This window comes from Pseudopipra pipra, chromosome 12, assembly GCF_036250125.1.
Source record: "Pseudopipra pipra isolate bDixPip1 chromosome 12, bDixPip1.hap1, whole genome shotgun sequence".
In the NCBI taxonomy this organism is placed as follows: domain Eukaryota; kingdom Metazoa; phylum Chordata; class Aves; order Passeriformes; family Pipridae; genus Pseudopipra; species Pseudopipra pipra.
Genome location: NC_087560.1, coordinates 11,790,211 through 11,806,479, shown reverse-complemented (window position 1 = coordinate 11,806,479; position 16,269 = coordinate 11,790,211). Strand labels below are relative to the sequence as shown.

The following is a 16,269-nucleotide window of genomic DNA, read 5'->3' as shown; positions in this document are numbered from 1 at the left end:
GCCAACTTGCTAGCCTGACTCAGGTCGTAATTATTTTCTACCTTTACACAAGCTTTCTGTAATTCCAGGTAAAAAGGGTGAAGGAAATCCTACACATCCACACAAGGTGTAAAATTTCTTACCCTCTTGCAGAAAACCATTCAAAAATGACTGAATGAGATTTGTCCCTTCCCTGTTTGCTCCTTTTTTCTTAAAGTTAAGGATGGTGCATGTAGTGATTTCCCTCATTTTGTGTTACTCTAGCTTTAATAAGAGAGAAAGGGACTGACTGCAAATTGTTCTATTAAAAAAACCCCACAACCTATTTCTCAAAAAAAATCCTGATTATCTACTTATATAAAACTCTCAGAGAAGTAGCTACACATTTTAAAGGGAAGTATGGGACAATAATTAAATTCCAAGTCAAAATGCCTATGCCAAGAAGATTTAATATGGTCCCCAAATCTCAAATAGGCCAAAACTCTTCATTCCTGACATTTACAAACACAGAATCATTCCAAAATGCCTAAAAGCCATAAGAATCCGAACAAATGCCTATTCTAAATTAATGTGTTCTATATTACTTCTTTCTGGGAGGCTGGGGCCTGAAGACATATAGGAAAGGAAGAGTCTTTCTCCCAGTTCCTTACAAGGTATAAAAATTACACAAAAAAGTTCTAGCAATGTAACAGAAAACCTTGCACTTAAATCCTCAAGTCTACTCTGAGTGGACAAATAAAAAATCAAGGCACTCCAGTTAAATAAACAATCCCCTTACTACTAATCATCATATTTTTGTCTTCTCGTATATATGAAAAAAGCCAATTTATACTATTTTCAGAATAACATTCAAGGAACAGAGAAAGTTATGTACAGCACATTTTAAACAAAGTCAAAACATAGAAATCAAATTCAACTTCATTTGAGAAAGGTTTTAAAGAAATTTAAGTTAATAGAATAAACCCTTCTTTGTAAATCTCTTCTTATACTTTCCTTTAGTTAAAGATAACATATTGGATTTAAGTCCATACATAACTTATCAAATGCCTTTTTTTTTTACAGAGGATCTATTCATAGAAGCTTGTATTTGCAACATGTGCAGCAAATTATACTATTAAACATTCAATCCCAATAAAGTTTAAATTTCATCCCTAACAACAAAGCTCGCACAGATCTTGCTATACTTGAAATCAGATTCTAGAAATAACCAATAAGTCATAGGTTGTTATTATGATAATTAATAACTGCACATTTGAGATGTAAATATAGCTCATTATATGGAAGTGTTATGATGAAATGTTAAGAATAATCATTAAATTTTTCGCAGTTGGTAAATTAAAAAAGTAAACATCATTAAGATATAGGAAACTAACAGGTGAGAGCCTTGTGATTCAGTCTACACATCTCTAAAAAATGTGAGCTCTTATGTGCCCTCTGTAACAGCCAGGACTGATCCCAGTGAGAGGCCTTTGCAGCTCCAGAGCCTTGGGAAGAGCTGGGTACCACATCAACCCTCCTGCAATGCACAGAGGGGGAAATCACTACTACAGCACAGATCCTCTGGTACTAACAGCCCACACAAACTGCACTGGCTGCCAGGAAAGCCCTCCAGATAGAAAAAGGGGTGTAGATGAGCTACACCAGCATTCTAAAAGCTGAACAGAACTTAACAAGTATCAGTGAACAGAACTTGACAAGTTTCAGTGCAAATGCCTCTAGAGAGTAATAACAGTTTCTGAAAGCAAGATCCATTAGAATCAAGCATGTCCCCACAAATCTAAATTTTATTTCAACTCAAGTGGTCCATATATTATTTCTGACCTATCTAAAGTCAGTTATACAACTCTGAACAGGATTTTCTTCTAAGCTACTTTACTAAAAGAGTCAATTCCAACACAAAAAATAGATCAGGCATGTAGGCCCGTATTTTACGAGACCAATCGTGCCACTGCAAGCCCCTGTTCAAGCAGGTATTCAACCTAGTAAAATACATCAGCCTTCAACATAGATGCTTCAACATGAAGCATCATTCCTCATTTTTCTTGACCCATGTTCTCATTTAGCTGTGCAAAAAGCTCTGATTGTGTCTAATATCTCAACTAAACATAACGCCAGAGTAAATCATTGTTTTATGCAGCAGCCCTGTAACTTATATGTAGGAAGGGTCCATCAGGAACCTGCAGCCATCTAACACTTAATTCAAACTGAAACTTAACTAAAGACAATCTAAGTTTGCCAGAGACTTTGATAGTGCAATCACCTCTGCTACACACATATTTCCATACAGCATGCACACAGGAACGAAGTTTAAAACTTCAGCAATGAATTGAGACTTTCAGCACTGCACATCACCACCAAAAAGGGGGAGCTGTATTTTTCTAGGCTTGTTAAATGCTCCTGGTGAAACAATGTCCTAACTTTTCTCTGCAAAAGCATATACTCTGACAGGTACTAGGTACTTGAAGATGCAGATGTAATTTCTCACAATAATACAGATGTCTAACTCGTTCAAACCCATCCATCTTAGACACTGAAAATATCAAAAGAATAGGGTCCTCCATCACAAGGACAGGCTAATGGAACTGGATCTGTTTCCAATCAGCTGGGGAATCACATTATTAAAATCAGTAAATTGTTTCAGTAACATGGAGGAATTTCATGAAGGTGTTCAGAGCAATCTGGTTTCGAGAAGAGCTGAGAAAGAACTAGCAGGTGCAAGGATGTTGTACTAGAAAACTCTTTCTCAGGAGACTGGATAGAGTTGATGACATGGGAAACTTGGGTTGCCAACTTTCTACAGAGTATATAACACTGAAAGTCTGGGAAAATTAATTGGATTATGAAGGTCGAAGAGAGAGGCCAGCCCATTACTGAAAGATAATGTAATTGAATTTTGCCAGTTTTATCTGGATGATTACTCTCCAGCTGAAGGGCTAGTGCCACTTCTTCATTGCTGCTAGTCTGTTTTCTTCACTCCTCAGCTCTCTTCTTTCACAGACTCATCTGGAGCTAAAAAAGCATGTTAGTGAAAATTTCCCACAAAGGGGTGGTTTTGTGCAGTCAACTAAGCTTTCCACATGCTTATGGCAGCTTTTCTTGAGAGAATCTCAGAACTGAGTATCCTTACTCTCACAGTAAGGCATTCTTGAACAGAATAAGACCATGCTGAGTGGTAATAGTGGAACCTACAGGTTGGTTTTGACAATTCTGATCCAGACATGAACATTACTGGTTAACAATTCCATAATTCCTTCCCAGTCGTGCCAGAGGAATCTTACATCATGAGTTAAATTTTATTCATAGCTGAAGTCTATATTCAAAATAAGACTGGGCTATTATGGAAGCAAAGACTTTTAAAAATTGAAAACTCCCTTTGAAACACATGCTTTCCAGTAAGTGCAGCTAGCAAACTGCAAAACACAGTCAACATTCCAACACCATGATGTCAATTTTCATATGCACAGACAAAATGCTACATGTAGAAATCAACTCTGTCTTCCTTATTGGTGGTGTGCTTGTGTTTCCCTCTGCTCTCATCCTCAGAACTGCACCGTGCAGCCGAGAGTGCAACCCCTTAAAAGGCTGAAAGGCCTCTTTTGAATATAATAATTCTGACAAAATAGTGACATTGATTTTTAAAAAATGGATTTCCATGTTCTGCTTCAGTTCCCCTGAAAAACAGTGTGCATGCTCTAAGGACCAGTTTTGATGTTTCCCTCTGCAGCAGTTCAGAGAAATTCCTGCCAACAGGGATGGACTGGAACACCTGATAAAATGGTCTTCAGTGACACACAATAAAAAAGGAACATGTAAAAAAAATGGAAATCACTTCAACTATTGCAAGTTTTATAAGCAATAGGCAAACCATCTTTATTATTGTTTGGGGTTTTTTTCCAGAGAGACAAATACAGCCAATTTTCTAGAAAACAGCTGCAGACACAGCTTCAAATGCCATCTGTCCATAGCAGTTATATGAAGAAGAGATGGAATGATTCACACCACATAACAGGAAATAGGATAACCAACTAGTTAGCACTAATAAAATTCAGCCTCAGTTAGCTTGCTATGGGCAGGTCTTACTCCAGAAAAACTCCCACTGATGTCTCAGGCAAAGTGCCTGCAGACTTCACTTATTACTTAAGTGTAGGATGTTGTACTATTGAAGTAGAAAGCCTGAATCCTACAAAATAAGGTCTCACTTGTGGCACAGCAACTTAATGAAGTCCACAGAGCTCCCCAGCCTGCATCTTCTTCAGAACTGAGGTTTTGTAGTGCCTGGAGTACAAGTTCTCACATTGCCATGGATTCAAAGTTAACTTTTGGCAGACAGTGAATGATGGGACACTCCCATACTACTGTTGAACAGGATAAGGTCTTTTTCTCAGTGTTCTCAAGGACTGGCCTTAACATTTGAAACAGTAAAAAAAAAAAAAAGTCTAGAATTCCTGCATTTCCCCCATTTCTAAATAGTGGTGTCTATGTGACATATGACAGATGGCTCATAGAGGTCTAAATTCAGCAAGAAAAACAATCACTTATAAACAAATACATCACTGGTGTTTGCTAAGGACATAATTCAAGTAAGTTCAAAAGATCAGAACAAGACCCACACGTTCTGTTATCCCAGCTAAGGCCTTTCTCAAGATGGTTATCTACAGGAAGAAATTTTCTCCAAGAAAAGCTTAGTGTTCCCAGTATATCTCTGTTTCCCTTGGAGAAACCAGGAAAGTTGGGGGTTTTTTAATTAAAATTAACTCATAAATAAAAACTAAAAATCTAAAGTAATTTTTTCCCTTTCATAGTCACACTGCTAAGGGAAAAGCTTTAAAAGGCTGCCTGTTAAGAACAGGTGATGCTAACAGGATATTTGAAAGGCCCATGAGACTTACAGCACTCAGTAAAATGTATTTGCCTACTGATCTAATTGCTTACTAATTTTCAAATCTATTCCCACCAGATAAGTAATGGCATTTTAAGCCCAGCTCCTGGCATTAAAAATACATTCCTAGTTTCCTCTTAGCAGGAGATAAACAGATGTATGGTAAACCCCCATACATTAAGATAGTGTTCTGGAGGTTTTCCTTATAGTTTTAACCAAGCTATTGTGTTCCAAATTTAACTGAAAGAGAGAGGAAGAGGAAACGGGAAAAGCATTTGGGTGTGCAGTTTCACTGTGGGGTGAAGGCAAGTGCTCTCTCATTCAGGGAAAACGCCTGGAATATTTGTATTTTACAGAAGGACTGATCACATAATCAAACTGGAATTTAAGCCAAGCCATATTTAGTGAAATATCACAAGCCATTTCTCTATTTATCTTACTCAAGGAAATACTAGTGTTTGTTTAAAAATAGGAAGCTATTCCAGCAATGAAACCTAAATTTCCTTGCATACTTTAAAAAAATCATTCTAAAACTCTAAAATTTGAAAATGTAACAGTACCAGACACATCTTAAAAATGTTTGTATGAGAAAATTTAACAACAACATAAAAATAAAAGATTCCAGGTAAACATGAAGAAGCTCAGAATGTAGGCACCTATGTAGGTTTGGAGCAAGTTCTTATGCGTCCAGGACAAACCTCCAGATAATCCTGGAGTTTAGAGCATTTATTTCTTCATTAGTTATTTAAATGAGTCATAAGTGACAGTAGGTCTAGGATTGGTTCTAGTTCAATGATCCTCAAGTGTAGCTCCGAGGAACACCAAAATGACATAAGAGCTGAACTGGTTCAGACCAAGAACTATCAGCTTCCAACAGCAACCAGTAACTGGACACACAAAAAGCATGTCCAGAAAAAAGAAGTCTCAATACTTCTCTGGAATACTTTTGTAGACTCACTTTTCTTTTTCCCAGTACTCATCCTGTCTCCCCTGAAATCTCTGTAACCTTCTACTAAAGAACCATGGCAAGGAGTGCTAAATATTACATGGAGGACAACCACCTTGCACTGTTTTCAATCTCCCTTCTAGTAGTTTTATATAATGGCAGTTTTTTATGTTGAAAGAAACAAGTTACCAGCTGATTCCTGCCCAGCCTTTTCACCACATTCATACAGGGATCTGAACTATATATAGTACATAAGTGAGGGCAACCCGGGAATTCTTACAGCGAAAGGATGATACTCTTTGCTTTGTTTTACATCTTCCTTTCACAGTATTTCCTACCATTCAATTAGCACTGTTAACTGCTACCAGGGTCTCAGCTGGTTTTCTATGAAAAGACCTACCTGAGAATCACCAGTCTAGAGGAAACATAACTGTTAGTCACATAAAGCACCTCATGGTCATATAAATAAAATTAAAAAATCAGGGGACAAAACCAGAGCCTGTTCAAGCAGTCTTATCAGTTAGTGGCTTTAGCAAAACCCCCTACACAGCAAACAGCACACTCAGCCCATCTCTCCAGTGATAGATGTATTCCCTCGTCTGCTTTCAACCAAAATGGTGATGAGATCATCTGAAAGAATCTGTATTATGTTGCATGTACCTGGCAGTTTCCAACTAGAACATCATCTACCCAGCAGACAATACTCAAGACACTACTATGCTACTGGGTTGGTCAGCCAACATCCATGTTAGTCAACCAGGGAACAGTTTAAAGTGTTTGGAGACTCAAGAAAACAAAACACTGAATGAGTAGGGAGACCGTGAAAACATCTAATAAGAGCAGACTCTTGGGAGAGGAAGTGAAATCACATCTTAGCATATTTCAATGGTTATACAGCTACAGAGAGCACTGAGCTTGTGCTTCCACACCACTGCTACACCAACAAATGCTGCAGTAGCTCAGATAGCAAGGAAAATTCCCATCAGAAGAGGTAAATCTGAATTTATCAGAACCAGTACTTTCACATTTCTCCCTCCCAGTAGATGGCCTGGAGCAGCCACGTATACAAGCTGGGAAATGGCAACAAAAGGGGGGATATTTTGGAGCTGGTTAATCTCTCACTGAATCAGCCAGCTGGGAATAAAGCCAGTTTCTGCAATCTTCTCAGAGCTTCAGCAAGGTGCAGGCCAGGAAATACTTATTGCCAAATAAAGCTTGAGAAAACACAATTCCTTATTCTTTGCATTCTGTGACAGTGCAGGTGCCCCCATGTCATCTGACTTCTATGATTCTAAAGGGCAGGAGATCAGGCAGCTAAAGCTCTCCTCTTTACACCTTTATCTGCTGCACAGTGAGCCTCTGCAGGTCCTTCCATGTCTACACATTGCAAATGTTACCCCGTTCTGCCTGCATGCACTAACAGGAGACTGTATACTATAAATTTTAAGCAGCTTCAATTTTTGGCAAAGCACCTGATGACAGAAAAAACCCAACATTACATAAGTACAGAAATACATGATTCTACATATAAACAAATGTTCCACTTACTTAATGCTACAAATCAGCCTCATTAACCAGTTGGGACCTCCCACCATGACACAAATGACAACAGTTAGCATAGAACAACAATCTAGTAACTGCAATCATAACTGTAGTTTTAATATTGTTTCACAATTTAGTTGAGCTGACTTGCATTCACTGTGTTTCTAGTGCATCCAGAAGCATGACAAACTGACAATTCTTGGAAACCACATTTCTCAAAACAGACTGAGAATACTGTTTTCATTTTCTCTCCATAATGATGTTAAATCTAATAAATACAAAATTAGAAACAGAAATAACATTGTTGCTAAACACTTTATGTAATATGCTGTCTGGAAGGGATTTATTAGGCCAAGTTCTCAAAAACTGCCCTCCCTTTATAAACATGTGATACTTGTACTTGCACTTCTCAGATATTATCAAATATATACACACACTCAAGGACTAGAATTCACACACCAGGAACCTATTCTTTCAAAAGAATTATAAGGGTGGAAGTTTTGGTTTAACTAGCTAAATATGATGAGAAATACTTAGCCAGTTTTTTGGAAGTGCTTAAGGCACCTAATGCCTGGCTTCCATTAGATTAATTGAAATTTATCTTGTTACTTTTGAAAAATCCAGCTAAGCACCTACAAATGCAGCTGAGTACTTAACAGTGTTTGTGTTTAACATGTCTCAAGTCTTACTGAAAGTCATCAAAACACAAACCCTTCTGAAAATGCTGCTCTATCTGCATTGATTTAGCACCCTTGCACAGCTGATGATCATCAAAAAAGGAGCTCATAGAACCATCCTTCCTCCTACAGGTTGGAGAGAGGACATTTTGAAAATCTGACCCTTAAATTCCAGAGCACTTGATGGTCTATAACTTCATCTAATAACAAGTTCTCCCTTATAGGAAAGAAAGTTATATGAATGCTCTCAAAACCTAAAGGAATTATTGTCTATCACTGACAATAAAGTGAGTGCATGGGACATACCAGAACTCCAGTGCTTTACAGTTCCTGTGTGGGTCTTAGTAGTCTCTCCAGAGTTGCCATGGCTATATCTGATGTCCTTTCTGGAATGCTGTGCTCACTAACAAACTGTACTTCAGAAACAAACCCATTCTTTCATCATGCACGAACTCTCTCTGCTTTACAGAGATTTTGCCTAATAAAAATTACACTGGGATTGTTCAAGAGTGACTGTGTTGGACTGCTCACAGCCACAAGACTATCACCAGTATTGTCAACTGTATAAAACCTTAACACACTCACTGGACAGTGAAGTACAACATTTGCACAGTATGATATAACTCATGCCCACGACTTCTTGCATACCCTTACAACACAAACAAGTATGGAGAAGCACAGTTATAATCTGCTCCCACTATCACTGAAATTAAATTACTATATTTTACTACTTCATGGCAAGCCACATCATAGCTCCTGGGGATTCAGATGAGTACAGAGAAATGTTTAAAGAAAACCTTCAAACCCCAAAACTGCAGATAAATATGCGAATCCTACAGGTTCTAGAAGTAAAAGCAAATTAAAAGGACTCAGATTTTTAAATGTATATTCTTTTGAAGCAAAAATCATTATTTTGGATGGCTAAATTTTGAATTCTGGATTAATAGTACAAGGGCTTTAATAGTACCACAATCAATATTTTCTGTGATGCAAAGGCAGGAATGGAATTTCGTGTACTGTGCAAAACTGCCATCTCAGTGCTGTTTGTGCCCCAAATTTGGTAAGGAATATGAAAGATCCAGCTGCACCAAGCAGACCTCAATGAGTAATTATCAGTGACTAAGTGTTCAAGAATCTTCTAAAATCAAAGATCATCCTAGAGCTATTCCCTTATTTCTTGACTACTCTTTCAAGAGAAATTAGAAGCCACTGGCAGCTGTTAGAGATTATTCTTACACTTGAGGCTTCTCTAAGCATGCCAGACTCTTGGATATCTGGTTTGGGAAACAGCAATTTGCAGCTCTACACACAACTGATTTGAGAATCTCTGTCCAACTTTTAGGTAACTTCATCAGAAATTATCATAGTAGCAAATAAATGAGACAGTAAAAGGATGCCTTCATTGAGGACATCTGTACTCTTGGTCATCTCCCATAGCTGACTTTAATTTATGAGTACGTATTAAAAACTAAGTATTCATACATAGTTTGTGTCTCAAGTCACAAGGCACACACAGCCATTTTTTAGGCAATTCAATTCTTTTGGATTGTAAATTGAGGGTAATAGCAGTTCAGATTCTATGAGCACTGGCTGAGCAATCATTATCAGTCCTAAATTTAAAGCAAGTTCAGAAACTTAAACATAAGTTTTCTGGTAATGCTGTCACTGAGTTGCAACCTTGTCAATAGCAATGAATATTTTAAGTCAGAATATTTCTACAGAGTCTCAGATGAGTTATTTGTCTTTAGAAGCAGCATCTTAATCTTCAAACTAAGAATAAAACCACAGGTCTTTTGAGGCTGATGGCAAAACTCCAGATGGGTACAGAATTGCAACCTGCCTATAGAAATGGAAAACTGCTTCAGACTTAACTCAGAACCTGCAAATCTAATCCTGATATTTCTGTCAAAGTTACTGGAGTCTTAAGGATCCTCACTATTGTATGGCATGTAGTTCACCATCTATTTTCTGCATATCAGTGTGCAATACACTCAGTAACTGTAAAACAATAATCCAAAGGTTTTCCACAGAGATGTTCTCCAAGTCCACTATGTCATATAATGGACATCAGATTTTTGGCCTTGCAAATCTCAGCCTTGAAGACATTTACTATGTTGGTAGTTTTTGGCAGGTTGGTTATGGCAGAATTACTGTGAATACAATAATGTTTTCAGCATTTATATCCTTCATATCCAGAATATCACAGATAGTTAGAAAAAAATGATAATGCAGGCAGGGATTGCAGAAACATAAATCATGGAAGAAACCAACAGCTTATTCAATGATATGTGACCTATGAAACTTTTCCTTCCATAGAAACCCAGGGCTAATGCTTCTTAAACATCCAGACATGGTGTCTTTGCTGTTATTCCCTCTGCAGACATTATCAATCTCATGGCCCTTGGAGGCAAAATGTACTGACTTGTAGAGGGTTTGATTTGGACTGTAGGAACCTAAGAAAATTTCCTGTTTTGAAAACAACGAACCAGAGAATAAATCTAAAATGAATCCACGTGTAAAATTCTTGATGATATACATTTGCCTATATAAATCTGCTAGCCATCACTTCTTCCTGCCAGTAATCCATTAGGAAGAATATAAAGATATACAGTCCTACATACACTTAATAACAAATATAAGAGTATCTAGCTGATGTAATAAAATGGTGTAATAAAATGTTATCACTGGATTAAGAAAGAGTGGTTACTAGGCTGAGCATTCTGCCTTTTCAATCACAAATATGAACCAATATGTATGCAAGACATCACTTCAAAACAGCAAAACTGGACTTGGACACTTCTACTTCGTTAGCTTAACCATCTCCTAAAATCTGTAGTATTGATAGCTATCCTGCTACAATGTAAGAAAAAAAAAAAAGAGCCTTTTACACAATATTTAGCAATAAATGCAAGGCTAAGGATATAGCTGACATTCCCAAATACACATAATCTGTAGAATACAGTAACTTCTTTGGATAGAGTAATCATTTAAATCTTCAGAAACAATGAATTATTCCATGTTGCTGCTACCGTTTGATGGAGGAGTACTTTTTTTTTTTTCAAGAAAAAACATACAGACAATTTGCTTGTATGACCATTAGCTTCAGAATAATGCAGTTCCAATAATTTCATTTATATTGGCACATTCAAGAAAAAGTCAGCTCTATACTTGAAAAGAACACAGGCAAGGCTTACCTCCAAGTGATCTCTTCCTGAGTGATTTATGCCACTGCTCTTGGTCACAGAGCAGATTTAACAAACAGGCAGCTCAGTCATACCCAGGGCTAAACAATTCCCTGGGTTATCCTAGGAAACCTAACTTACCTAGCAGTATAGCAACTAATCTGCCCTTGACAAACTAATTTTGTCAAATTTGAGACATTCCACATTTGTAAGGGCAGAGTTCAGTTTGGAGCCCACCTAAACACCACGCTGTGCTTATTAACACGCTGTGAAGAATCGGAAAGGGCTCCTATAACCAAAGTTAACTTCCATTTCTTCTCAGGAACAGCTACCTCTTTTCCACAACTTCTCATGTTAAAGTTTTCTTTGCATTACATTCATACCACATTTCCACCACATTCTTTTAAAACGGTCATTATTTTCTTCTGTACCTGCCTCAGGCAGGATGAAATGAATCAACTGCACAGAAGTGATATGGCACGGGCTTGTGACCCTGCCCAGCATCCAATTGTTTCTAATTGATTAGCTCCAGACATAAGCACTTTAATAGCCAAAAACAACACAAGTGGAAGTTATGGTACAATATTGGGGTAAAGTGACTGTGTGTGGTCCATATAGTGCAGCCCCAAGCAACCAATTAAAGAATTAATGGTTATTGGATACCGAAAATATTATGTTAAATAATATGAAATATCTTTAATGTGCCTAAAATTGTGATAAAACACCTAAAACTTAGGAGCAGTAAGGCCTCTTACAAGATGGGGCTTAAGTGCTAATGACTCAAATATGCCAAACAGATTACAATATTTTAAAGGACAATCAAGACCATAAAAATTGACCTGGATTGAAATGTTCATAAAGCTACTCACAATAGCCTATTGATTACTACAATGTGTTTGGGTTGTTTTTATTATAAAGAAATAAGTGAAGCTATGCCAAACCATTCCTGGAGAAGAGGAAACTATGCCACTACTGGTTCCAGTTGTACAATAAGAAAAATACAACAGAAAAAATACAAGAAAAATACTGTAAAAGAAAAAAAAATGATCCCTTCACAACCAAGAGGCCCAAACATGAATTTGACATTTCCCTTCTCTGAGTTTCTATTCTTATCTTGAACAGAACTATTAAGGGAACTTCATATACTACTTTCTGAGTGTTTTATAGGGCTGGTTATTGCAGCATCACTCATCTCCTTGCACACAAAAATACAAGCTGAACAAGCACAGCAAATCAGTAGCTTTTTGTCCTTGGATAAGAAACATGCAGGCAAGAAGCAGATCCCACTACGGCCCCATCTGCTTGGACATGTGCTGAATGAACTGTTTTACTGCACAATTAATACAAATGTAAACTTTTACTTTCATGGTAAGCCCTTTACTCCAGTAACCAGTGTATTTTCATGATTGCTGCAACCATAATACAAATTAAGGAGGTGTTCATCAGCTGCCAAACGAGTCAGAGCACACAGCATGCTCAGCAGTGCTACTGAGGATGGGTTGGAGCCCCATTCCCACTCCCTTAAACCTCAAAGTCCACCCTAAATTCATCGTAGCTTACTAAGTTGTCTAATACAGTCTCCTCAGTTCTTCACACTCCTTTTGAATTTACTTTTGCCTGTTGTATTACTCTTAAATTCAAAATTCTTCAGGATGTTTATATGCTGCCCAGTACATCAGGCTCCAGTTTTAACGACCATTTCTCAGCATTGCAATAGTACAAACAGCACACAGCACTATTGCAGCAAACACTACTGCAGTAAACAGCAACATTAATTTCATATAAAGACTTTATTTTTTGTCAAAAACTCCTACAATGCTTCAAAAACCGATGCTGCTTATCAAAAAAAATATTCTCCAGTTTATTCAGTCATCATTTTCTAAGGATTTCTGGATTTTCGTGTATTTAAGATTGAAGAATCCTTGAAACACTCTGTGCTGTGGGAACTATCAGTACAGAGAATGACATACTATAATAACATCTCTGCTGCATGCCAGCACACCATATTTCTTGAAATACTCACTTCTTGGAACTGATTAGGCTCATGTGTCAGGCAATAGATCAGTTGGCAGCTATGGTTTTCCTCCATGGTTCCTGTACTCACTGAACACTTAAAGCACAAACCTTTTTGGACCACCTTCTGCAGACTTCCAAACCCTTGTCACTTACAATATCTCAACATTTATCAGGTGCTAAACTCCTAGGGACAAAGATCAGCTGTGCTGCCTAGAAAGACCCATGGCATCACACATCTGGCAAGATCTCCCTTTGGTCCCCATTTGTAAAGTCAGGTACAATATTACCAGTAAGAGAAAGAATATTAATTTTCCACATAAATGTATTTGAAAGTTCAGTGAAAGGAAAACCTCATTGGGAGTCTTTTAATCACAGTGCAGCTCCTTCGGCAGTTTTCTGTTTACAAACAGAAATCAAAGTGTGCAGCAACATCACCTGATAAAGGACCACGCATGACAACAGTGACAAGTTCATTACCTACCTGTAGGTGAGCATAGAGGGCAATAGCAAGCCAAGTGAACTCCCAGGAGAGCCCGGTGGCTTTAGGGTTGGCCATCCTCATGCCTTGGGGCTCTGCTGAGAGAAATTGGTTCAAATTACAAACAAAATCAAGTGGGCTCGGCCAGAATTTCAATGACTAAAGCAAACTGGGCCGGCCGTTGGAAGCAATGCAATGCAAACACCGGAGTGCTGTGCTGGCCAGAGGAGCAGGCGCAGCGCATGCCATGAGCACAGCCTGCAGGGCGAGGCTGCTCCAATTAGGGAACAGAAAAGGGGGAAAGTGAAAGGTTTGGGGAAGTTGGCAGTCGTGGACAAACTTGATTGTCTCCTGGATGTAGGAGAATTTATCAAACTGGGAACCCCTCCCATCATGATCTCTAGAAGGTAGAATCCAAGAAGCATAGGGTTTCTGATGTACTTTCCAGCACTTTCACCCACTCAAAGCTGAGCGCTCAGCTCTGAGATTTCAGCAGTCATTTGCACTGCCTTTAGCTCAGAGACTAAGCAATCAGGGCAGAATTCAAATAAAAGAAAAGGTTCCAGCAATTTTAGTGATCATCATGATTACAAGGCCAACATGAAATTGTCCATCACTTTTACTAAAACTTCCATTTAAAATTGCCAACAAAAAAACCCAACATTTAATAACGCTGCTACAACGTGCTAGTTCCTAGTGTCAATGCATCTTATTCCCTTAGACCACAGTGATGTCAAATTAGTGCAAATTTCACACACACCCTAATACACATGCACACACAAAAAACACTCCCACCCCCTCACTGGTTTGCCAAGCCCCACAGTGAATGCAAACTTCTCCTTCAAATTAAGCACTCCCTCCTAAAAGGTCAGACATGCCAAAGGAAAACCATCCATCCAAACAGTTCTTGCACCTGTCAACTGAACATAATTAAGATTCCTTACAGAAAGAAGTGTTTTATTCCCTGCCTCCAAAAAAAACCAACCAGCCAAACAAACAAACAAAAAAACTTAAAAGTTCCCTTCCCTCCTAAAATCTTTCCCACTTCTGGATGCTTTTGCCATTGAAAAGTTTCAATTAGCTATAACAATAAATAAAATTCTTATTTTTTCCCCCTTGGCTGGGCATTGCCAAGAGCCCCAGCTGGCCCAACTCGCCGGGCTGCAGTCCTTCCCAGGTGCCGGTGCCTGGGCTGCCCAAGGGCTGCAGAAGCACCCGCGTCGCTTCGCCCTCCCGGAGACCCCTCTAGGGCTACCTTCGCCCAGCACCGCAGCCGCCCCAGGTCGGGCCGATCCCGACCGTGCCTCGCCGAGGGATCCCGCTGAGGACAGCGGGTCGGGAGAGGCTGCCCTGCCCCAGGGCCATCCCCGAGCTCACCCACCTGGAGCGGCGCGGCGGGGAGCGGGCCGGGCACGGCCGGCGCACGGCAGAGTCTCGGCTGTCACGGCCCCGGGGATGCAGCATCCTGCCCCGCCGGCGGCGGCCCCTCCCTCACGCCAGGCTCCAGCCCACCGCCGCGCCCCAGCCAAGGTCCTACAGGCTGCTGGCAGCGGGCCGCCCCCGGCCGGAGGAGCCCGGGCGCCTCCACCTGCGGCGCGGGGCCGCGGCCCGGCCCGGCTCCCGCTCCGCGCCCCCCGCGCAGCCTCTGCCTCCCCGGCCAGCGCAGGCGGGCGGGCGGCCAAGGAGGTCCGTCCTCCCCACCCCCGGCCGCGGAGGCACTGGCGACGCGCCGATGTCGAGGGCCGAGACCCCGGCAGCCCCGGGACCAAGTGGTTCGTCTTCCCCCGAGGGGCAAAAGCTACCGTGAAGTCAGCCTCCGAGTCTGATGCAAAGCAGCTTCCAAAACCGCAACCATCCTGTGTCTCATCTCCAAGTAACTCTCACAATACAGCTGCAAATCTGCTCGCACACCGAGGAGGTCTTTAATCATGCTGCCCTCTACGATATTTTTAGGTTTCCTACTGTAAATCTGACGAGTATGTCTCGCACGACAGATTTGCTCTCGTTCTCCCTCTGAGCTTCGAGCTGTTAGACAGGAACGCCAAAATCCTCTACCTTTGCGCTACGGCTTCCACTGATATCCCAAGCTTCTCGTCGAGTCCGCTACGAGCACCACGTAAAGAAAGGGCTCTGATCCCTGCCACTGAAGTTAAAAATATGCTCCAGTGAACTAAACATAACCGATGAAGAGTTTGTTCAAGTATGTTGCACTGGAAACTTTTCCAATCTGTTTAGGTTTCTCACCAGCACGGGAAGGCGCCTCCTCTATCGTTAGGAACAGAGTGCCCTCTGCTGAAACCAGCCTGCCAGAGACCTGGAGCTGACAGCCTGCGGGAGAGCCGCTCTACCGGCCGGGAGCAGCGCGAAGGCTCGCTGGGACATCACAGACCTCGCAGGGACACCCACCTGCCCGGGCTGCCTCATCCGTGCCACTGTAACTCACAGGCTGCTCTGTCTCGGGTTCACCCTGACAGCTGAGGAAAGCTGTTCCTCCCAGTCTGTACATTATCATGATAATAGGCTGTGGAACAGGCAGGAGTACTGCTAAGAACCCTATCTTCTCTTTTTCT

At 40.3% G+C, this 16,269-nt stretch overlaps 1 protein-coding gene across 6 annotated transcripts in view; it reads right to left on the bottom strand.

The window, feature by feature from the left end:
- The window catches only part of ADAMTSL3 (ADAMTS like 3), a 174,663-nt gene extending 158,785 nt beyond the window's left edge, over nucleotides 1-15,878 (bottom strand). For 3 of the 6 annotated variants that reach the window (XM_064668929.1, XM_064668928.1, XM_064668930.1), the window contains exons 1-2: nucleotides 15,081-15,260; nucleotides 13,703-13,794 (exon numbers count right to left, since the gene is read on the bottom strand). In XM_064668929.1, coding sequence (XP_064524999.1) covers nucleotides 13,703-13,783 — 81 coding nt within the window. In that variant the 5' untranslated portion in view covers nucleotides 13,784-13,794; nucleotides 15,081-15,260. Of the gene's footprint in view, nucleotides 1-13,702; nucleotides 13,795-15,080; nucleotides 15,261-15,501; nucleotides 15,613-15,754 lie in introns of those variants that run through there. The other 3 variants (XM_064668927.1, XM_064668926.1, XM_064668925.1) reach the window with 3 other exon arrangements.
- Nucleotides 15,879-16,269: the final 391 nt, after the last annotated feature.